We start from the raw sequence: 17,328 nt of genomic DNA, 5'->3' as shown, positions 1-17,328 counted from the left end.
AAAATACGGTATATATATAATAATATATAATATAAAGATTATATTAGTATAGTATAGTATAGTATAGTATAGTATAGTATAGTATAGTATAGTATAGTATAGTATAGTATATAATAAGATAAGAGAAAGAAAGAAAGAAAGACAGACAGACAGACAGACAGACAGACAGACAGACAGACAGACAGACAGACAGAAGAAGATATAGTATATAATATGTTAAAGAGGCCTCAACTGGCAGTGACTGACCAGGAAATGGATTTTGGGAGTCACAGGGGACAGCTTGATTAAAAAAAACCCCAAACCATTAACCTAGCATGAGCCTGCTCTAAAAAAAGAGAAATTTCATTTGTGGAATTATTAGGAAAAACTACAACTACCAATTTAATACAGATAGTTCTCCCAACTGTAATTGAACCTGGAATTATGGTTGTAAGTTGTTCTGGTTGTAAATTGAGGTATGTGACTGGACCTGATTTTTTGACATTTTCTGTGGTGGACATTAAGCAAACATGGCAGTCATCAAGAGAATCTATTTTCTTCAATGGGCTTTTTTTTGGGGGGGGGGCACAAACCGGACCTAAACGCTGGAAATAAGCAACAATATGTTGTAAAATGCAGTCAAGTCACCCTGGGATCCTGCAAACGGCCATAAGGATGAGCTAGTTGCCAAGTGCCCAAAATGTGATCACGTGACTATGGTGGTAGGTGGTATAGAGGGCATGCCTCCGTCATAACTTAAAAAACAGGTTGTAAGTAGCTCTGGGTCATTAAGCAACCGGCTGTAAGTTGAGGACTACCTGTAATGCCTTTCCCCAAATCTAGGGTGAGACCACATGGCCTATAGCTGTGGTTACTCACCTTAAAAAGGGTATTTTGGGTACAAAAAAAGGAAAAACATTAATTATCTGCCGAGAGCTTTTCTGCAGGAAAGCTAAGAATAGCACTGGACCTTCAGTTAAATAGGGTCTGCTCTGCACATCGAAGGCCTCTCTCTTCCAATGGATAAAGAGGCTGTGTGTGGAAATTGGCTTTTAGGACAAACCTCAGCGAACCTCTTCATTAAAAATGAGAGACACCATGGTTGTAGAGCCAGGATGACAATGTCCTTCATCCTAGGACTGAAGGCAGCATAAAAGAAGGGCTCACCTAGCCTGGTGCTGACCTGACCTGGTTGAAACGTTTTTTCCTCACACCCTTCATGACTGAAAAGGGACAGGCAGCCTTTCTCAATCTGCAAAGAGTCAATTCACATGAAGGTAATCTGTGGGAAGTTGCACGCTGGGAAGGGATAAAGAAGCAGGAGGTGGCGGACAGCACCAAAAAAAGAATAGTTTCTAATACCCCCATTTTCTTTTTATCACAGCTCTACACCTATACCACTCTATACCAGAGGTTGGCAACTGTGGCAACTTTACAACTTGTGGATTTCAACTCCCAGAATTCCTCAGCCAGTCAGGAATTCAGGGAGTTGAAGCCCACAGGTCGTAAAGTTGCCATAGTTACCTACCCCTACCCCACACTCTTTTCTCTACACTCCACTGAACAGCTCGCAGCAGAGACAGCTGTCATGAACAGCCTCCACCATAGGCCTTATGAAATGCAGTGGGACCCCATATTGCCCACCCCCTCCTCTTAAAAGATCTTTTCAGAAGAGGAACCCCACACAAGTACATCATTAAAAAGTAATGGTGATGAACAATGTTTCAAACATCTGATCCTGCCTAGATTTGGATCTTACCTTCGGCCTTCCAGGGGCCAGTGCTGGCAGCTGGGGGGGCTCCCCAGGGGTCTGAGGGAGGTGCAGGAGGTGCTGTGGAAGTTCCCCATGGATCTCCTGCAGGGGCTGCTCCAGCAGCAGGGGGTCCCCACGGGTCCGTATGAGCTGCAGGTACAACTGTGGCAGTGCCACCCCAAGGGTCAGCAGGTGGTGGAGCAGTAAAGACATCAGCAAGGTCCATCAAGGATGACTGGGTGATGGAGAAGGCAAAAAAGATTGCAGTGGGAAAGAGAAAAATTATAGCGTACCTTCACTGTTCCATTTAACATCCAATGGTTTCTTCCTTTCCCTGGTCTAGAGCATACTGATGGAATGTAGTGTTAGAAATGTGGACTAGGACTAATGAGCCAAGGCACAGATTCACACTCAACCCTAAATGTAGACCTACTGTATATATAGGTCCTATATATATTTGCTGATGCTCTATTTAAACTGCTAATGATTTTATCTGCTGTGTTTCTCTGATTGTTGATTTTAATGTTTTTAATGCTCTAATGTTTTTATGCTGCGAGCTGCCCAGAGTCGTTGGATACAAGATAAGCGGCAAATAAATTTCATAAACAAACTAACTTATATTTGTGTTTGTATAGATACAGTATTTTATTAGTGTTGTATGCCAATGATTGCACGACCTTTGTAGATGCTATATGCCAAATAAATAAATAAAATCTTTGTTCTAACTTAGAAATGGGCAGAATCAGTTTATTTACCGTATTTTTCAGAAAATAAGACACTCTTCCCCCCCCCCCCAAAGAGGGTGAAAATTTGGGTGCGTCTTATACACCAAATGTAGAACCACCCACCCGCCGGCCCCCACCCTTTGGCCTCTGCCTCCCAGCAATTTGCCTCCTTGCAGCAAACAGCAAACAGCCTGTTTTAGTTTCAACTTCAGCACAGTCTGATTAGTACAAGCAGCTGATTGTCAGTTGGATCGGCCTCACGACCATCAGATGTTTCAGGCTGCAGGGATTGCCAATGCCTATTGCCGCCGCCGCATGCACCATTTTCAACCTCCACATCCCATTTTTGGCCTCTGCACACCCCGTTTTCAGCCTCTGCGCGCCCCATTTTCCACCCATTCCAATCCCCACCATCCAGAATGGGCGGAAAACGGGGTGCGCGGAGGCTGAAAACGGGGCGTGCAAAGGCTAAAAACAGGATGCAGAGGCCAAAAATGGGGCACACAGAGGCAGCAATAGGCTATGGCAATCCCTGCAACCTGAAACAGCTGATCGTCAGGAGGCCGATCCAACCGACAATGAGCTGCTTGTGCTAATCAGGCTGTGCTGAAACTGAAATGGGCTGTTTGCTGCAAGGAGGCAAATTGCTGGGAGGCAGATTTTTTTTTCTTGCTCTCCTCCCCAAAAGCTAGGTGCGTCTTATACTTCGGAGCATCTTATACTCCGAAAAATATGGCCAACTGCCACAGCTAGGCACTTTGCTCTCAATAACTGAATTCAAAGGCTTCATTACACTAAGGTCTACTTCTGGTTTTCTTTTTCTTTTATTTTGGAAGTGTCATTTAAGTTGTCAAAGTCCTTTCAACTCTGATATTATTACACAAAGGGGAGACAGAGCACCCATGATGATCGCCTGCAAACCACACAGAAATCTAGGGAGAGATTCTGATTTATATTCATTTTTGGTGTAATTTTCAACATAATATTTGTGCAAAGGTAAAGCCACAGCTTCCACATATAAAGTTCTTTGGAAGAAGATACAAAATGGTATTAGTTGACTTGGATCAGAAAGATGGGATACGAATCGTGTCCATAAAATAATAACTATTTCACAAGATGGCTAAGAGGTGTTTTTGCTAGAGTAAATCATGGGTCTTGTAGGAGATGACCAGACTGAGACCGAGGGCGGGGTCAAGAGCATCATCAATCTGGAGTTGTTGTTCCACTGATCTAAGTCCAGACTCCTTTGAATTCCATTGACTCTTATCTGGCGCCAATTTGCCTTGATCATTAGTAGAACAGATTCTTGTGTACAGGTAGCATGTACAAGTAGTCCTCGACTTATGACCACAACTGAGCTCAAAATTTCTGTTGCTAAGTAAGACATTTGTCAAGTGAGTTTTGTGCCATTTTATGACCTTTCTTGCCATGGTTGTTAAGTGAATCACTGCAGTTGTTAAGTTGGTAACACACGGCTGTTAAGTGAATCCAGCTTCCAAACTGGCTTTGCTTGTCAGAAAGTAGCAAAAGGTGTTGTGGTCCGCCAGCGGCCTGCGGAGCTGACAGCAGAGTCGGACAGTGAGGAGGTTGGGGAGGAGCATGGGCCAGTCCTGGAGTCTGTGGAAGGCTCGGACGAGGGCTCTGTGTTGGAGGCAGAGAGGGGGCCAAGGCCATCTGGTAGTTATTTGCTGCCTCCAGAGCCTCACATCAGCAAGGCAGAAGAACAGCAGGAGCCTGTTCCCTGTGTGCGCATGCACGGAGCTGCCAGAAGGCAAGAACAGTTAAGAAAACAGGGTCAACTCAGGAGTAAAGCTTGGAGATGATTGGCCCCTCCCATAAGACATAAAAGAGGAGTGAACAGGAAGTGAGCTTTTGCAGGAAGCAATTAGTTCATCTGGTTCTGTTTGAAAAGTTCTGTTTGACTCTGTGCTAAGTTTGGCTTTGCTCTGCATTTGGCAATTAGGTCTCTGGACGCAATCCAATGGAGACAAGGTGGGTGTTTATCAACATTCCCCTGAAAGACTGTGGCAAGTCGAACAGACATCTGTCGGAATTTTCACAAACTGTTTGTGAAGCCTTGCGGGCTGTGAATGACCATAATTCACAGCCGTATAAATAAAAGAGGGGTTTGGGGAATCACATGACCACAGAACACTGCAAATATGAGTCATTTGAATCTTGATCATGTGGCCATGGGGATGCTGCAGCAGTTGTTAAGTGTGAAAAATGGTTCACAGGTCACTTTTTTTCAATGCTGTTGTAACTCCGAACAGTCACTAAATGAACTGTTGTTAGTTGAGGACTACTAGTAATAAACTTGAAGTAGTCTGAACGAAAACTCATGTTCCTAGTTATTTGTGACTGACAGGTCTTCTACTTGAGCATTCAAAAGCTGCCAGCCAGATGCCTCTCGGTTTTGACCCCCTGGGGCACAAAAGGAATCATTTGCTGTTCCACATTGCCCTCCTCCCACCCACATCACCCCTTTCCATGGGAGATCCTGTTTAACTATCATGGTAGGCAGCTCTCAGCCTGTCTCTTCCACCTCACCTCCTCCTTAGCAGGGACAGTCTCCTTCTTGCTTTCTTCAATGGCCATCTGGAGGCGAAGGTCATCCCCGCGTCGGATCCTCTCTTCCTGTAAGAGGGTTGTGAAAAAGACAGAGGCATTAATGGAGGCAGTAGAAAGTGACAGGTGGTTACTCACCTTTGGCAAGGAGAGAGCAAGAGCCAGAATACAGATGGAGCAGCAGCTTGGCCAGGGATCAGATCAAGTTTGAAGCATCTGCTACTGTTGTTTGTGTTTTGCAAGAGGGAGAGGGAGAGGGAGAGGGAGAGGGAGAGAGAGAGAGAGAGAGAGAGAGAGAGAGAGGGAGGGAGAGAGAGAGGGAGAGAGAGAGGGAGAGAGAGAGGGAGAGAGAGAGAGAGAGAGAGAGAGAGGGAGAGAGAGAGGGAGAGAGAGAGGGAGAGAGGGAGAGAGAGAGAGGGAGAGAGAGAGAGAGAGAGAGAGAGAGAGAGAGAGAGAGAGAGAGAGAGAGAGAATGCTGTTCTAACCTTCCAACAAACTAGTTCCTGCCAAATAACGGGAATCCTGAATTTTGGCTGCTTTTCCCAATACTTCATAAAAGTATTTCTAGTATTTTATCTTTCATCTACTGGATGAATCCAGTAAAATCTTGGATAGACAGAGAATGCCACGTTAGTTAGAAAAATGTGAGAGGTCAAGATTAGCTCAGAGAAAGTAGTTTAGTTCATTATTTCAGCAAGAACTGAGTGGGGTGGCATGATAGCAGTCTAACCTTGTCATTCTCCTCTTTGCTCAAGCTAAGGGCTAGCTGGAGCTGTAGGTCTTCGTCGGCCACTGCAGGGGGCTGGGAGGGAAGAAATACAACATAAGAGGCATGGAATGGAGTTTGACACATGGAGAGGAAGAAGGAGAAGACAGACAGCCGGAGGGTATCTCCAATTCTCAAAGCTATTTCCACACTGGGTTGCAAAAGCCCAATCCAATCAACTAGCCCATCACCTCCAAGATTTTGAACTGCCCAATATATTCAGTTTCTGAAATAATATTTGTACCTCAGGGTTGAACTGTGGGGTGCTTGGTTCTCTCCGAGCTTGGCTGTTTTCTTGCAGATGTTACATTACCTAATTAGATAATATTATCAGTGCAAAACCCCTTCTAGCCCTGATGATGTTACCTAGACATCTTTCCTTAATACAAATAGAATAAAAATAAAATCTAGCACAACAGCACAGATCTTAATATCTCTGTGAGAATTTATTTGCTTTCTGTTTACAAACAAAAGGGTGGAGTTGGAGGAAATGTGGCATGGAGGGGGCTTCCGGTGGTGATGTCATGACAGAGCGGAGTGGGGAAACGGGAGCTCTGCTATCCCTATCCGATTTCTTCTGCCTGGAGACCCCTAATGGGCATTGCTGAGCCCGGAGAGGTTAGCAAAGGCAGAGGGGAAGCCCTGAAGACAGCGTGGAGAAAGGCAATCTCCTGTTAGGATGAAGGGAAACTCCTTGATGCCGGCGGGAGAGAAGTCAGCCAGCATGGCAGATCCAAAGTCGTGACAACCAGGCAAGAATCAGGAAGACAAAATCAAGAAGCAACACGTTTATGCTGGGTGAGAACCTTTTATTTCTAAAGCTTTGCAAAAGATCTACCTTGACATAAGATAGAAGTGGTGAAAGTGAGACTCAAAAAGATTGGAGCAGGATTTCCGCTCCAGGAGAACAGCAGCGACCAGGTGGCTGGAGCCTTTGACAGATCTGGAGAAGAGATACAAGACATTTATAGAAAACGGAGACTAAGCTGGAGGAAGTCCAGACCAAATAGTTGGTAAGAACCTTTAAGAAAATACGCTTACTCTTATCCCTTTTTCTTTGTGACTGGGATTAAGACTTTGGGAAGAGCTTCTTCTTTATTAAAGAAAGAGTGCCATCTAAGGACGAGAAGAGTGTGTCTGAGAGTAAAGTGACTGATGCAACATCTATAAGAATTAAAGAAGGATTTCTGTGACATTTAGAGGACATTAATTAAGTTTGGAAATGAAAGATTGAAAAAGAAGAGATACTTCTGGATGAACTTGAAAATTCTACAACTATCTAGCTATTGTTTGGGAAACCTTTAAGGATTTGTTGAGGTTTGGGGCCTGTATGGATTAAAAACTTTAAGATTGCCAAAAGAACTATAACAACAGTGGGACAAACTCAGTGTGGATTATAAATCTAATCGTCAAAGTAAAAAGAAGATTGAGGAAACACACACATTGAAGGCTTTTGAATAATCTAAATAATTGATAAAACACTTACTTTTATTGATTATTAACTATTAAGTAGTAATTGTTTAGCCTAAGCTATACATATATATTTGATAGATTCTATATATTCTATATGAGTTACTGAGCAGTGGGTTGATTGTCATTGTTATAATAACAAGGTGTTGAAGGAGATATACTAGGGGGAGTGGGGAAAAACCCTAGAGGAAAGGGGAAAAAGAAAAAAAATTAAAACTATTGCATGTCATTTTGGAGAAATACTTTTCGATGATTAAAGATGACAAGTATATCAAATATCTCAAAAATAGGAAAGAACACCTCATCAACACCCACATCTGCAACATCATCTCCCTCTAATCAGCGATCAATAGAAAACATGTTTGTTTGTTTGTTTTGTTTTGTTTTTATTGGATTTATATGCCGCCCTTCTCCCAAAGGACTCAGGGCGGCGTACAACATTAAAAAACACACATCCCAAAAGTTAAAAAGAAATTAAATACATATCCAAAAAAAAACCACCAAAGCGAATTTATAGGACAATACATTTAAAAATGAGTTAAAATTAACAGGCCAGGCCGGCTTGCTGGAAAAGCCAACTTTTTAGGGCGCATCGGAAGGACCGGAGGTCAGGGATTATGCGAAGCTCCGGGGGCAGCTCATTCCAGAGGGAAGGCGCTCCCACAGAGAAGGCTCTCCCCAATGTTAGGCTTGGAGAAGTCAAGCTCTACGCAGAACAGGCAGGCGATGCTGCTTGAGATACAAGAAACCATGACAAAGACCCAGGAAACCATATCTAGAAACCACGAGGAGATTAAAACTGAAATGGGGGAGATGAAAGGGGACATTCAAAAGATGGATGATAAAATAGGGAGTGTTAAGTAATTAAGCTCCCCGTTAGAAGAGCGAGTATGCAGAGAAGCGTAATGAGAGTGATATGGAATAACATGCACAAACCAGCATACAGAGACACTGAATAGTATAACAATATAGTAGTTTACTATGTAGAAATATAGAAGTATTCAGAGTCCGGTTAACAGTCCAAGTCATACACGGTTCAGTAATTCAGTTATCAAATAGTCTCACACACAAAATATAGCTAACAGTTGCAAACCACAATACCTCAAAATACAACTAATCAGCTTCTAAGAAAACAGACAGAGAGAACTAACAGTCATTCTGGCTCCCTCTTATAGCTGCATGAGGTAACAAGCCAATTACATCTGTTAAGCATATAAAGTAACAGTAAAGTAATCATAGCTTATATACATTGCCAAGCCAAGCCTAGGGTTACATCCCTAACAGGGAGTATCCAACAAATGATAACAAAGAATGAGCAGAGAATACAGACTGTAGAAATAAGGGCAGATCTGCATGGAGAGAGCTAAACTTAAAAACAAATCAACACACATTTTATTCAAATACACATCAATCATGGTCAAGAATAGACATGGTATGGATGACATCTGGAATGAGAGCAGGCATCCAAGAAGTAGACATAACAACAAACACATGGGCAGATCACAACCCCATAAAAGTTATATGGAGGGGACAAAAGAAGAAACAGATATGGACAATGAACCAAAATATTATAAAAGACAAGTAGTTCATACGAATGGTGGAAAAAGAAATTAAATTCTTCTTCAAAGAAAATAGAAAAGAAGAAACATCACTTCAAAACGTGTGGGATATGGCAAAAGCATATATCTGAGGACTAGCAATAATATATATAGCAAGAAGAAAGAAGAAAAAGAAACAATAGCAAAATATACTACAAGACGAGCTCAAAAGACTAGAGTTAGACCTACAGAAAGATCTGCAAAAAAAAAAAAAATAAAAGAGAAAAGGGACTTAATAAAACATAGATGGAATTTAATAGTACACGATGAAATGGCACAAAAAGTCAAAATGGTGAAACAATTTTTTTTGAATGTGCAAATAAGCCAGGTAGATGGTTACCATATAAGCTAAAAAAAGGAAAAGAGAAGAAAAAAATACACCAATTGCAGGATGAGAAGGGAAATCTTTATCATCAGAACGAGGATAAAAAGGAAATAACCCAGGAATTTTTCAGGAAATTGCATAGCCAAGAAAATATATCAGAAGACATTACTAAACAATACTTGGAAAAAGCTGGTCTAACCAAAATAATTGACACAATGAGAAAAATGTTAAACGAAAGAATAATGACAATGGAAATAACAGAGGCAATTAAGAAACAAAAAAACAATAAAACTCCTGGTCCAGACGGCCTCCTTGCAGAACTGTACAAAAACATACAAGAATCATTAGGATCCTCACTGTTGTAGGTCTATAACGATGCGCTATTTAGGGCCAAATTACCCAAATCCTGGACAGAAGCATACATTACACTAATACCAAAAGAAGACACAGATCACCAACAGATAAAAAATTATATACCAATATCACTACTAAATGTGGACTACAAAATATTTGCTTCCATAATCTCAGAAAGACTAAAAATATTCTTAAATGAATTCATACAACCTGACCAGAATGATTTTCTACCTAAAAAACAACATGAGAATTATTATGAATGTATTGGAATACTATGAAGCCCACCCTGAAAGGCAACTAGCATTGATTTTCTTGGACACACAAAAAGCCTTCGACAACATGAATTGGCAGTTCATGATATTACAACTAAAAATATGAATTTTGGAGAGAACTTTGTAAAGATGGTCCAAACAATATATTCCAATCAAACGGTGAATGTGATAATAAATGGAGAAACAACAGGAAAATTTAACATAAATAAGGGAGTAAGATAAGGATGTCCCCTATCACCTCTACTATTCATATTAACTCTAGAAGTCCTACTTAGACAGGCCAGAGAAGTCCAGGAAATAAAAGGTCTGAAGATAAAAAAAGAACTATACAAAGTATAAGCATTTGCTGATTTGGTATTTATTCTGGAGGAACCACTAGAAACAGGACCCAAATTAGTAAAAAAAATAGAAGAGTTTAGCGCGGTGGCAGGACTTAAAATAAACAATGAAGAGACCAAGATACTGACAACGAACATTACAAATAAACAGAAAAACGAATTGATGGAAAAGATGGGCATGCAGGAACCGTATTTTTCGGAGTATAAGATGCACCAAGATTTTGAAGAGGCAAATTAAAAAAGGTTTTTGCACTCTGCAGACCTCCCAAAAACGACCCATTTTTCACAAAAATGGGTCTCCCCCCCCCCCCCAAAAAGGGCATGAATTGCTTGGGAGGAGCTTCCGGAGGGAAATGGAGGTCTGCCTCTGAGCTCCGCTTGATTGCGGGGGCTCTCTGACGGGCAGGGATGCTGCCGACCCTCGTTTCCAGCTCGAGGGTCGGGAATTTGTTGGTGACCATGCCGGCTTTCGCCCTGGATCCAGGCTGGCCCGCTAGGACGGCCTGACAGCTGGGCAGAAGGAGGAGAGCACGCTGGCTGGTGCCGGTGACTGGCGTTTTCGAGCTGGTGTTTTCGAGTGGAGCGGAACGGAGCGGCGAAGGCCCTGAGCGGAGGAGGACGGAGGATGGCGGTGGCCTGAGCGGAAGAATGATAGCGGTGATGGTGGCGACCCAAGAGACCCGAGCGGCCCAAGCAGCGACCCAGGAGACGCCGAGCGCCAAATTTCCGGTCGCTGTGAGCCCAGACGAGCGGGAGGGCCGCGGGAAGGAGAGTGAGGCCCGAGGTGCCGGAGGGCATTGGAAGATTGGCAGGAAGACCGCAGGGAGGCCGAAGCGGCCCTGCGGGCCCGGAACAACGGCTGTGGGTTGCCGAATAGGTGGAGGACTACTTGCAACGAAGGCAGGCCATGGGGACGGAGGCGTTGGAGCACTGGAGGCCTACGCTGAAGGTTTGACTCTGTACCCCTGCCGTGCTTATTACAACCCGCCCCCCCCACTCATTTACTTTGGGCTACCTGCCCCTTACCGCCCACTACGAACTACCTCCCAGTCTCATCTATACACCAGCTGGCTAGCTCACCATTCCATCATTTCCACCTAGGATGTGGACTATTACCATCTGTCTATCCCCTTTAGCCGGGACTATTCCATCCTTTCCACCTAGGATGTGTACTATTACCATCTGTCTATCCCCTTTAGTGGGGTATTTTGGCTTGCTAACTTACATCAACACCGACAGCACCCAGTTGACGAGCTTTGGCCCTGTTGTAATTATACGAACATGTTATATTCGAGGTCAGACCTACTGCTGCTGCGAGAGTCCCACCTCTCGCAGGTATGGCCTCCAGCCCTTTCAAGGGCCCACCTTGAGGACGGGTTTATTAACCCAGAGAGGTGGAGGAAGCGCAAACTAAGGGGCTTTTTAATTAATAGTTTTTTAATAGTTTTAAGGGGTTCCAGGGCGGGGGGGTGGTGGATCAGGTCAGGAGTGATGGTAGAGCCAGGCGAATAGGTGTGGTCGAGAGAGGAGGGAGCGGAGTGGGGGGGGGGAGAGGGAAGATAGCATTCCAAGTCAGGGCTCCTTGATACCAACGGTCGTGGGGAGGGGTAGGTGCGAGGACAGATTAAGAACTCGTAGTCGGTTGGGAGACCGTGGTTATTGGTCATACCCGGTCGCCTGTACCAACCCCCGCATGCTAGGTGGTCAGGATCTACAGACCCAGGGCCTGAGGCTGTTGTTATGCAATGCGAGGTCCGTTGTCAACAAGGCCCCTCTCATCAATGATTTGATCTTGGAGGGGGAGCCGGACCTCGCGGGAATAACAGAGACCTGGTTGGGCCACGAGGGAGGTCTACCCCTCGTGGAAATATGCCCTCCAGGTTATCGAGCATTCCACCAGCCACGGGCCCAGGGAAGGGGTGGTGGGGTAGCGGTGATTATCCGGGAAGACTTAGAGCCGAGAGAGTTCACTGTGCCGCAGACATCCGGGTGTGAGTCCCTTGTCGTGAGGTGGGGCCCAGGGAGACAGTTGGGCCTGCTGATAGTATACCTGGCTCCTCGCTATACATCAGCGGCCCTGCCTGAACTCCTCGAGCTGATCGCATCGGTGGCGGTTGAGACCCCCAAACTTCTAGTGATGGGGGACTTCAACCTGCCGTCGATGGGAGAAGCGTCCGAGGTGGTTCGGGAGTTCATGGCTTCCATGACAGCCATGGACCTGACTCAATTAATTCAGGGCCCCACGCACGAAGGAGGCCACACGCTGGACCTTGTTTTTGTCTCTGGCCAGTGGATGAGTGATCTGGGAATAGGGGATCTAGCTATTACTCCCCTGTCATGGTCAGATCACTCACTTCTCCGACTTGACTTCCCTGGTGCTACCCTCCGCTGCGGGGAGGCGGAACCGGAAGGCATTAGATGGTTCCACCCCAGGCGCCGGATGGAACCAGATAAGTTCCAGACGGAGCTTGGGCCACCTCCTGTAGACCTGACCCGCCCCCAGATAGAGGACCTGGTAGCCGCATGGAATAGTGCGACTGCCGGTGCCCTAGACCGGGTGGCGCCTTTGCGGCCTCTCATGCGGCAACGAACCACCCTGGCCCCTTGGTTTACCGAGGAGCTAAGGGTGATGAAACGCCACAAGAGACGCCTAGAGAGTCGTTGGAGATCCTCCCACTTCGAATTTGATCGAGCACAGGTACGAACCTACTTAAGGACATACCTTGTGGCATTAAGAGCGGCCAAACGTCGACATTGTGCCGCTCTTATTGCGTCCGCAGATAACCGCCCTGTTCCGGGTGACCCGCTCCCTTCTGTCGCAGAGGCCGCGGGAAGCCCCTCTACAGGGCAGGGCAGAGGAATTTGGGAAATATCTGCAGGATAAAATCGCTCAAATCCGGAGGGAATGGGTCCCTTTCAGTGGGCTAGGGGAGACGCCCGAGGTGAGTCTTGAGAGACCACTCTGGGAGGAGTTTGACTCGGTTGCCATCGAGGATTTGGACGGGTTACGTGGGCGTCTGCGACCCACCACATGTTTATTGGACCCGTGTCCCTCCTGGCTTGTACTGGCATCCTGGGAGGTTACACGCGACTGGCTCCTGGGACTAGTGAATGCTTCGTTGGGCGAGGGGTCTCTGCCAGCCGCCTTGAAAGAGGCGGTTGTGAGAACCTTACTCAAGAAGCCTTCCCTGGATCCAACGGAGCTAGCCAATTATCGTCCTGTCTCCAACCTTCCCTTTTTAGCGAAGGTTGTAGAGAGTGTGGTGGCCCAACAGTTCCCACGTCACCTGGAGGAAAATGATTATCTAGACCCGCGCCAGTCCGGCTTCCGACCCGGGCACAGCACGGAGACGGCCTTGGTCGCGTTGGTGGATGATCTCTGGAGGGCCAGAGATAGGGGTTGCTCCTCTATCCTGGTCCTATTAGATCTCTCAGCGGCTTTTGATACCATCGACCATGGTATCCTATTGCACCGGCTGGAGGGGTTGGGGGTTAGGGGCACCGTTTTACGGTGGTTCGGCTCCTACCTCTCCGGCCGGACGCAACGTGTGTTGGCAGGGGAGCAGAGATCGACCCTGAGCCCCCTCACTTGTGGGGTGCCACAGGGGTCGGTCCTCTCGCCCCTCCTGTTCAACACATATATGAAGCCACTGGGCGAGATCATCCGTGGTTTTGGGGTGGGATATCATCTGTACGCTGATGATACTCAGCTGTACATTTCCACCCCGAACCACCCCAACGAGGCCGTCGAAATGATGTCCCGGTGTCTGGAAGCCGTACGGGTCTGGATGGATGACAACAGACTCAAACTCAACCCCTCCAAGACGGAGTGGCTGTGGCTTCTGGCACCCCGGTTCAACCAGTTGCTTCCATCTCTGGCCATCGGGGGCGAGCAACTGGCCCCCATGGAGCGGGCGCGCAATTTGGGCGTCCTCCTGGATGCCCGGCTGTCCATGGATGACCATGTGACAGCCGTGGCAAGGGGGGCATTCCACCAGGTCCGCCTGGTGTGCCAATTGCGCCCCCTATTGGACCGGGATGCCTTACGCACAGTCACCCATGCGCTGGTGACGTCTCGCTTAGACTACTGCAATGCTCTCTACATGGGGCTTCCCTTGAGATGCACTCGAAGACTACAGTTGGTCCAGAATGCGGCCGCGCGGGTGATTATGGGGAGTACTAGATACTCCCATGTAACACCTCTCCTGCGCGAGCTGCATTGGCTTCCTGTGGTCTATCGGGTGCGTTTCAAGGTTTTGATCACCATCTTCAAAGCGCTCCATGGCACAGGACCTAGCTACCTGCGGGATCGCATCCTGCCCCATACATCCCTACGACCAATTCGCTCGCACAGAGAGGGACTTCTCCGGGTGCCGTCCACTAAACAGTGTCAGAGGGCGACACCCAGGAGTAGGGCCTTCTCTGTGATGGGTCCAGCCCTGTGGAATGACCTCCCCCTCGACATTAGGATTACCTCCGATCTCCGCTCCTTCCGTACAAAACTCAAGACCCACCTTTTTCAATTATCCGGCCTGGCTCAACCATAGTTCCATCTATTCCTCCTGACAGTCTGTTTAAATTCGTAATTTTTAAACTGGGGTATTTTATTGGCTAATAATTTTATTATTCTTATTTTATGTATTTAATGATTATTACCTCCTTCCTGTATGTGTATGTGTATGTGTTTATGTATATTTATTTGCTTTTTATTGTACGCCGCCCCGAGTCCCTTGTGGAGAGGGAGCGGCTAACAAATCGAGTAAATTCAATTCAATTCAATTCAATGAATAGCCTTTAGGAAGCTTGTAGAGTGCTCCTGGGGGTGCCCCCCCCCAAAATGAGCAAAAAACAGCCGGTTTTTCATCAAAAAAGTGCATGCATAGCCTTTAGGAGGATTGCAGAGTGCTCCTGGGGGCTGGGTGTGTGTGCAAAATTGAGCGAAAACTGGCCACTTTTTCGCTCATTTCTGCCCTCCCCAGCCCCCAGGAGCACTCTATAAGCCTCCTAAAGGCTATGCACGGCCATTTTGGTGAAGGGGGCGGGGTTTCAGGAGGCTAAAATGCTGTATTCAGTGTATAAGCGATAGAAGGACATGACCATTGGGATGGAATGCATTTATATGGGATGCGAAAAACAAAACACACAGCTACTTTCAAAGACACCAGGTTATAAAATGCTCTGTTGTTAGTATGGGGAAAAATTAAACAGAATCACTATAGGAAAATACCAGTCTGGCTATCCACAATGGAAGCACTAATGTTCTTTTTATAGCATCAATATTGTGTCAGCGTTCCAAATATCATGCAAAAGTAAATCAGAGTCCAGAACAGCATCATTCTTAAAGTTCCAATTTAATAATACAGGCATGTTTGCATTGTGCTATGAAATTTCAACTCTGATTTACATCCTGAGAGTTCACCCAGTTGAAGGTTCATGATCTATCCCCACACCCCATAATTCATCACATGTTCCAATCATCATCTTCCACGCTGGCATCTATCCCCCTCTGCTTCCGGTCAGGTGTCGAGGTGCAGAGACAAAAGATGACCTTGAGCTTCTGGGAAGAATCAAAACAATACATTCCACAATCCTACTCCTTTCTATTCCCCCCTCCCAACTACTACACTAATGAAACACATAGGAAATTATAAGAAAGTATGGCAGGCCAAAGATTCTTAAAGGAACCTCTGCAGGCCCGACAGGCGGCCTCTCTTAAAAAAAAAACATGTTGTCTGCAAAATAAGTAAAAGTAGAAATTACTATACACAATTAACCACCTCTGCCTCCCCCAGGGGGACCCTTTGGCTTATCAGAGAACTTCTCATGGAATTGTTTGACTAAATTATCCGCTTTCAGATCCCAACTTTTCACCCACGTAGCTTCGGACAAAGGGTACCCCTTCCAATGCACTAAATATTTTAAGCGACCTCTATACAGCCTGGAATCTAATATTTTTTTCACCTCATAATGCGTTTCCCCTTCTACCACTACGGGAGGAGGTGGAGCTTGGGTGGATAGCCTTATGCTAGACCCCCTTACTGGCTTCAATAAGCTACAATGGAATACCAGGTAAATCTTCCCTAGGAGTCTAGGTAGGCTGAGTCGAACTGTAACTGGGTTAATTATCTTTTCTATTGGGAAAGGACCTAGAAATTTTGGACCTAATTTCTTACTAGGCATCCTTAATCTTATGTATTTAGTAGACACAAAAACTTTGTCCCACACTCGAAAGGGGGGTTGTAGGGAGCGATGTTTATCAGCTTGCTTCTTGTAGGCTTCTGCCGCATCTGCTAGCACCTTTTTCGTATTTTCCCATCTCTTCTTTAGTACCTCCAGCCATTCATTCAGAGACATGGAGGAGGGGGGTTCTTTAGATAGTTCAGGCATGGGAACGAATTCCATGCCACTGGTAATCTGGAAAGGAGTTAATCCTGTACTGCTGTGGACCGCATTATTATATGCTACTTTGGCGAAGGGTAGAAATTCCGACCAATTGTCTTGCTGATAGTCCACATAACACTGGATGTACTGTTCCACCATCGCATTGGCCCTCTCTGCTGCCCCATTTGTGCTGGGATGAAATGCTGAGCTGAGTCCCTGTGTGGACCCGATCGATTTTAGGAATTCTCTCCAGAACTTGGCAGTGAATTGAACTCCACGATCTGAAATGATCCTTTTTGGTACCCCATGTAGGCGATAAATGTGTTTCACAAACATTTTCGCTAATTTCTTTGCAGATGGTAGGCCTGAACAAGCGATAAAGTGTGCTTGCTTGGAAAACAAATCAATAACTGTCCAGATTACTCTATTACCACCGCTATCTGGAAGCTCGACGATGAAGTCCATTGCTATCTCTTCCCATGGTCGGCTAGGGTTGGCCACTTGTTGTAGTAGTCCAGGGGGCTTTCCCGGACGGGTTTTCATTGTGGCACAAGTAGCACAGCTTTTTACATAATCTTCCACCTCCGACCTCATCTTTGGCCACCAAAATTGACGCCTGGGGAGGTGGAGAGTTTTCAGGAATCCGAAATGACCTCCTAGTTTCGCATCATGACTCCGCTGTAGCACTTGCAGTCTCATCTCTGCAGGGACGTACAGTTTGGACCCCTTCCAGGCTACGCCATCATTCATCGTTAGGATGTCCTTGTTGTTGTTGAACCACGGGTCTGTCCGGAGGGCC

The 17,328-nt window shown here is 45.9% G+C and overlaps 1 protein-coding gene across 12 annotated transcripts in view; it reads right to left on the bottom strand.

The window, feature by feature from the left end:
• The window catches only part of LOC309400524 (epsin-1-like), a 174,452-nt gene that overhangs the window by 16,178 nt on the left and 140,946 nt on the right, over positions 1–17,328 (bottom strand). For 10 of the 12 annotated variants that reach the window (XM_081969082.1, XM_081969088.1, XM_081969078.1 and 7 more), the window contains 3 exons: positions 5,756–5,827; positions 5,008–5,094; positions 1,739–1,967 (listed from right to left, as the gene is read on the bottom strand). In XM_081969082.1, coding sequence (XP_081825208.1) covers positions 1,739–1,967; positions 5,008–5,094; positions 5,756–5,827 — 388 coding nt within the window. The remainder of the gene's footprint in view (positions 1–1,738; positions 1,968–5,007; positions 5,095–5,755; positions 5,828–17,328) is intronic. The other 2 variants (XM_081969086.1, XM_081969087.1) reach the window with 1 other exon arrangement.

This window comes from Natrix helvetica (genome assembly GCF_964273705.1).
Source record: "Natrix helvetica genome assembly, chromosome: W".
Taxonomy (NCBI): domain Eukaryota; kingdom Metazoa; phylum Chordata; class Lepidosauria; order Squamata; family Natricidae; genus Natrix; species Natrix helvetica.
The sequence above is the reverse complement of the archived record's forward strand: the minus strand, read 5'-3'. Positions and strand labels throughout refer to the sequence as shown.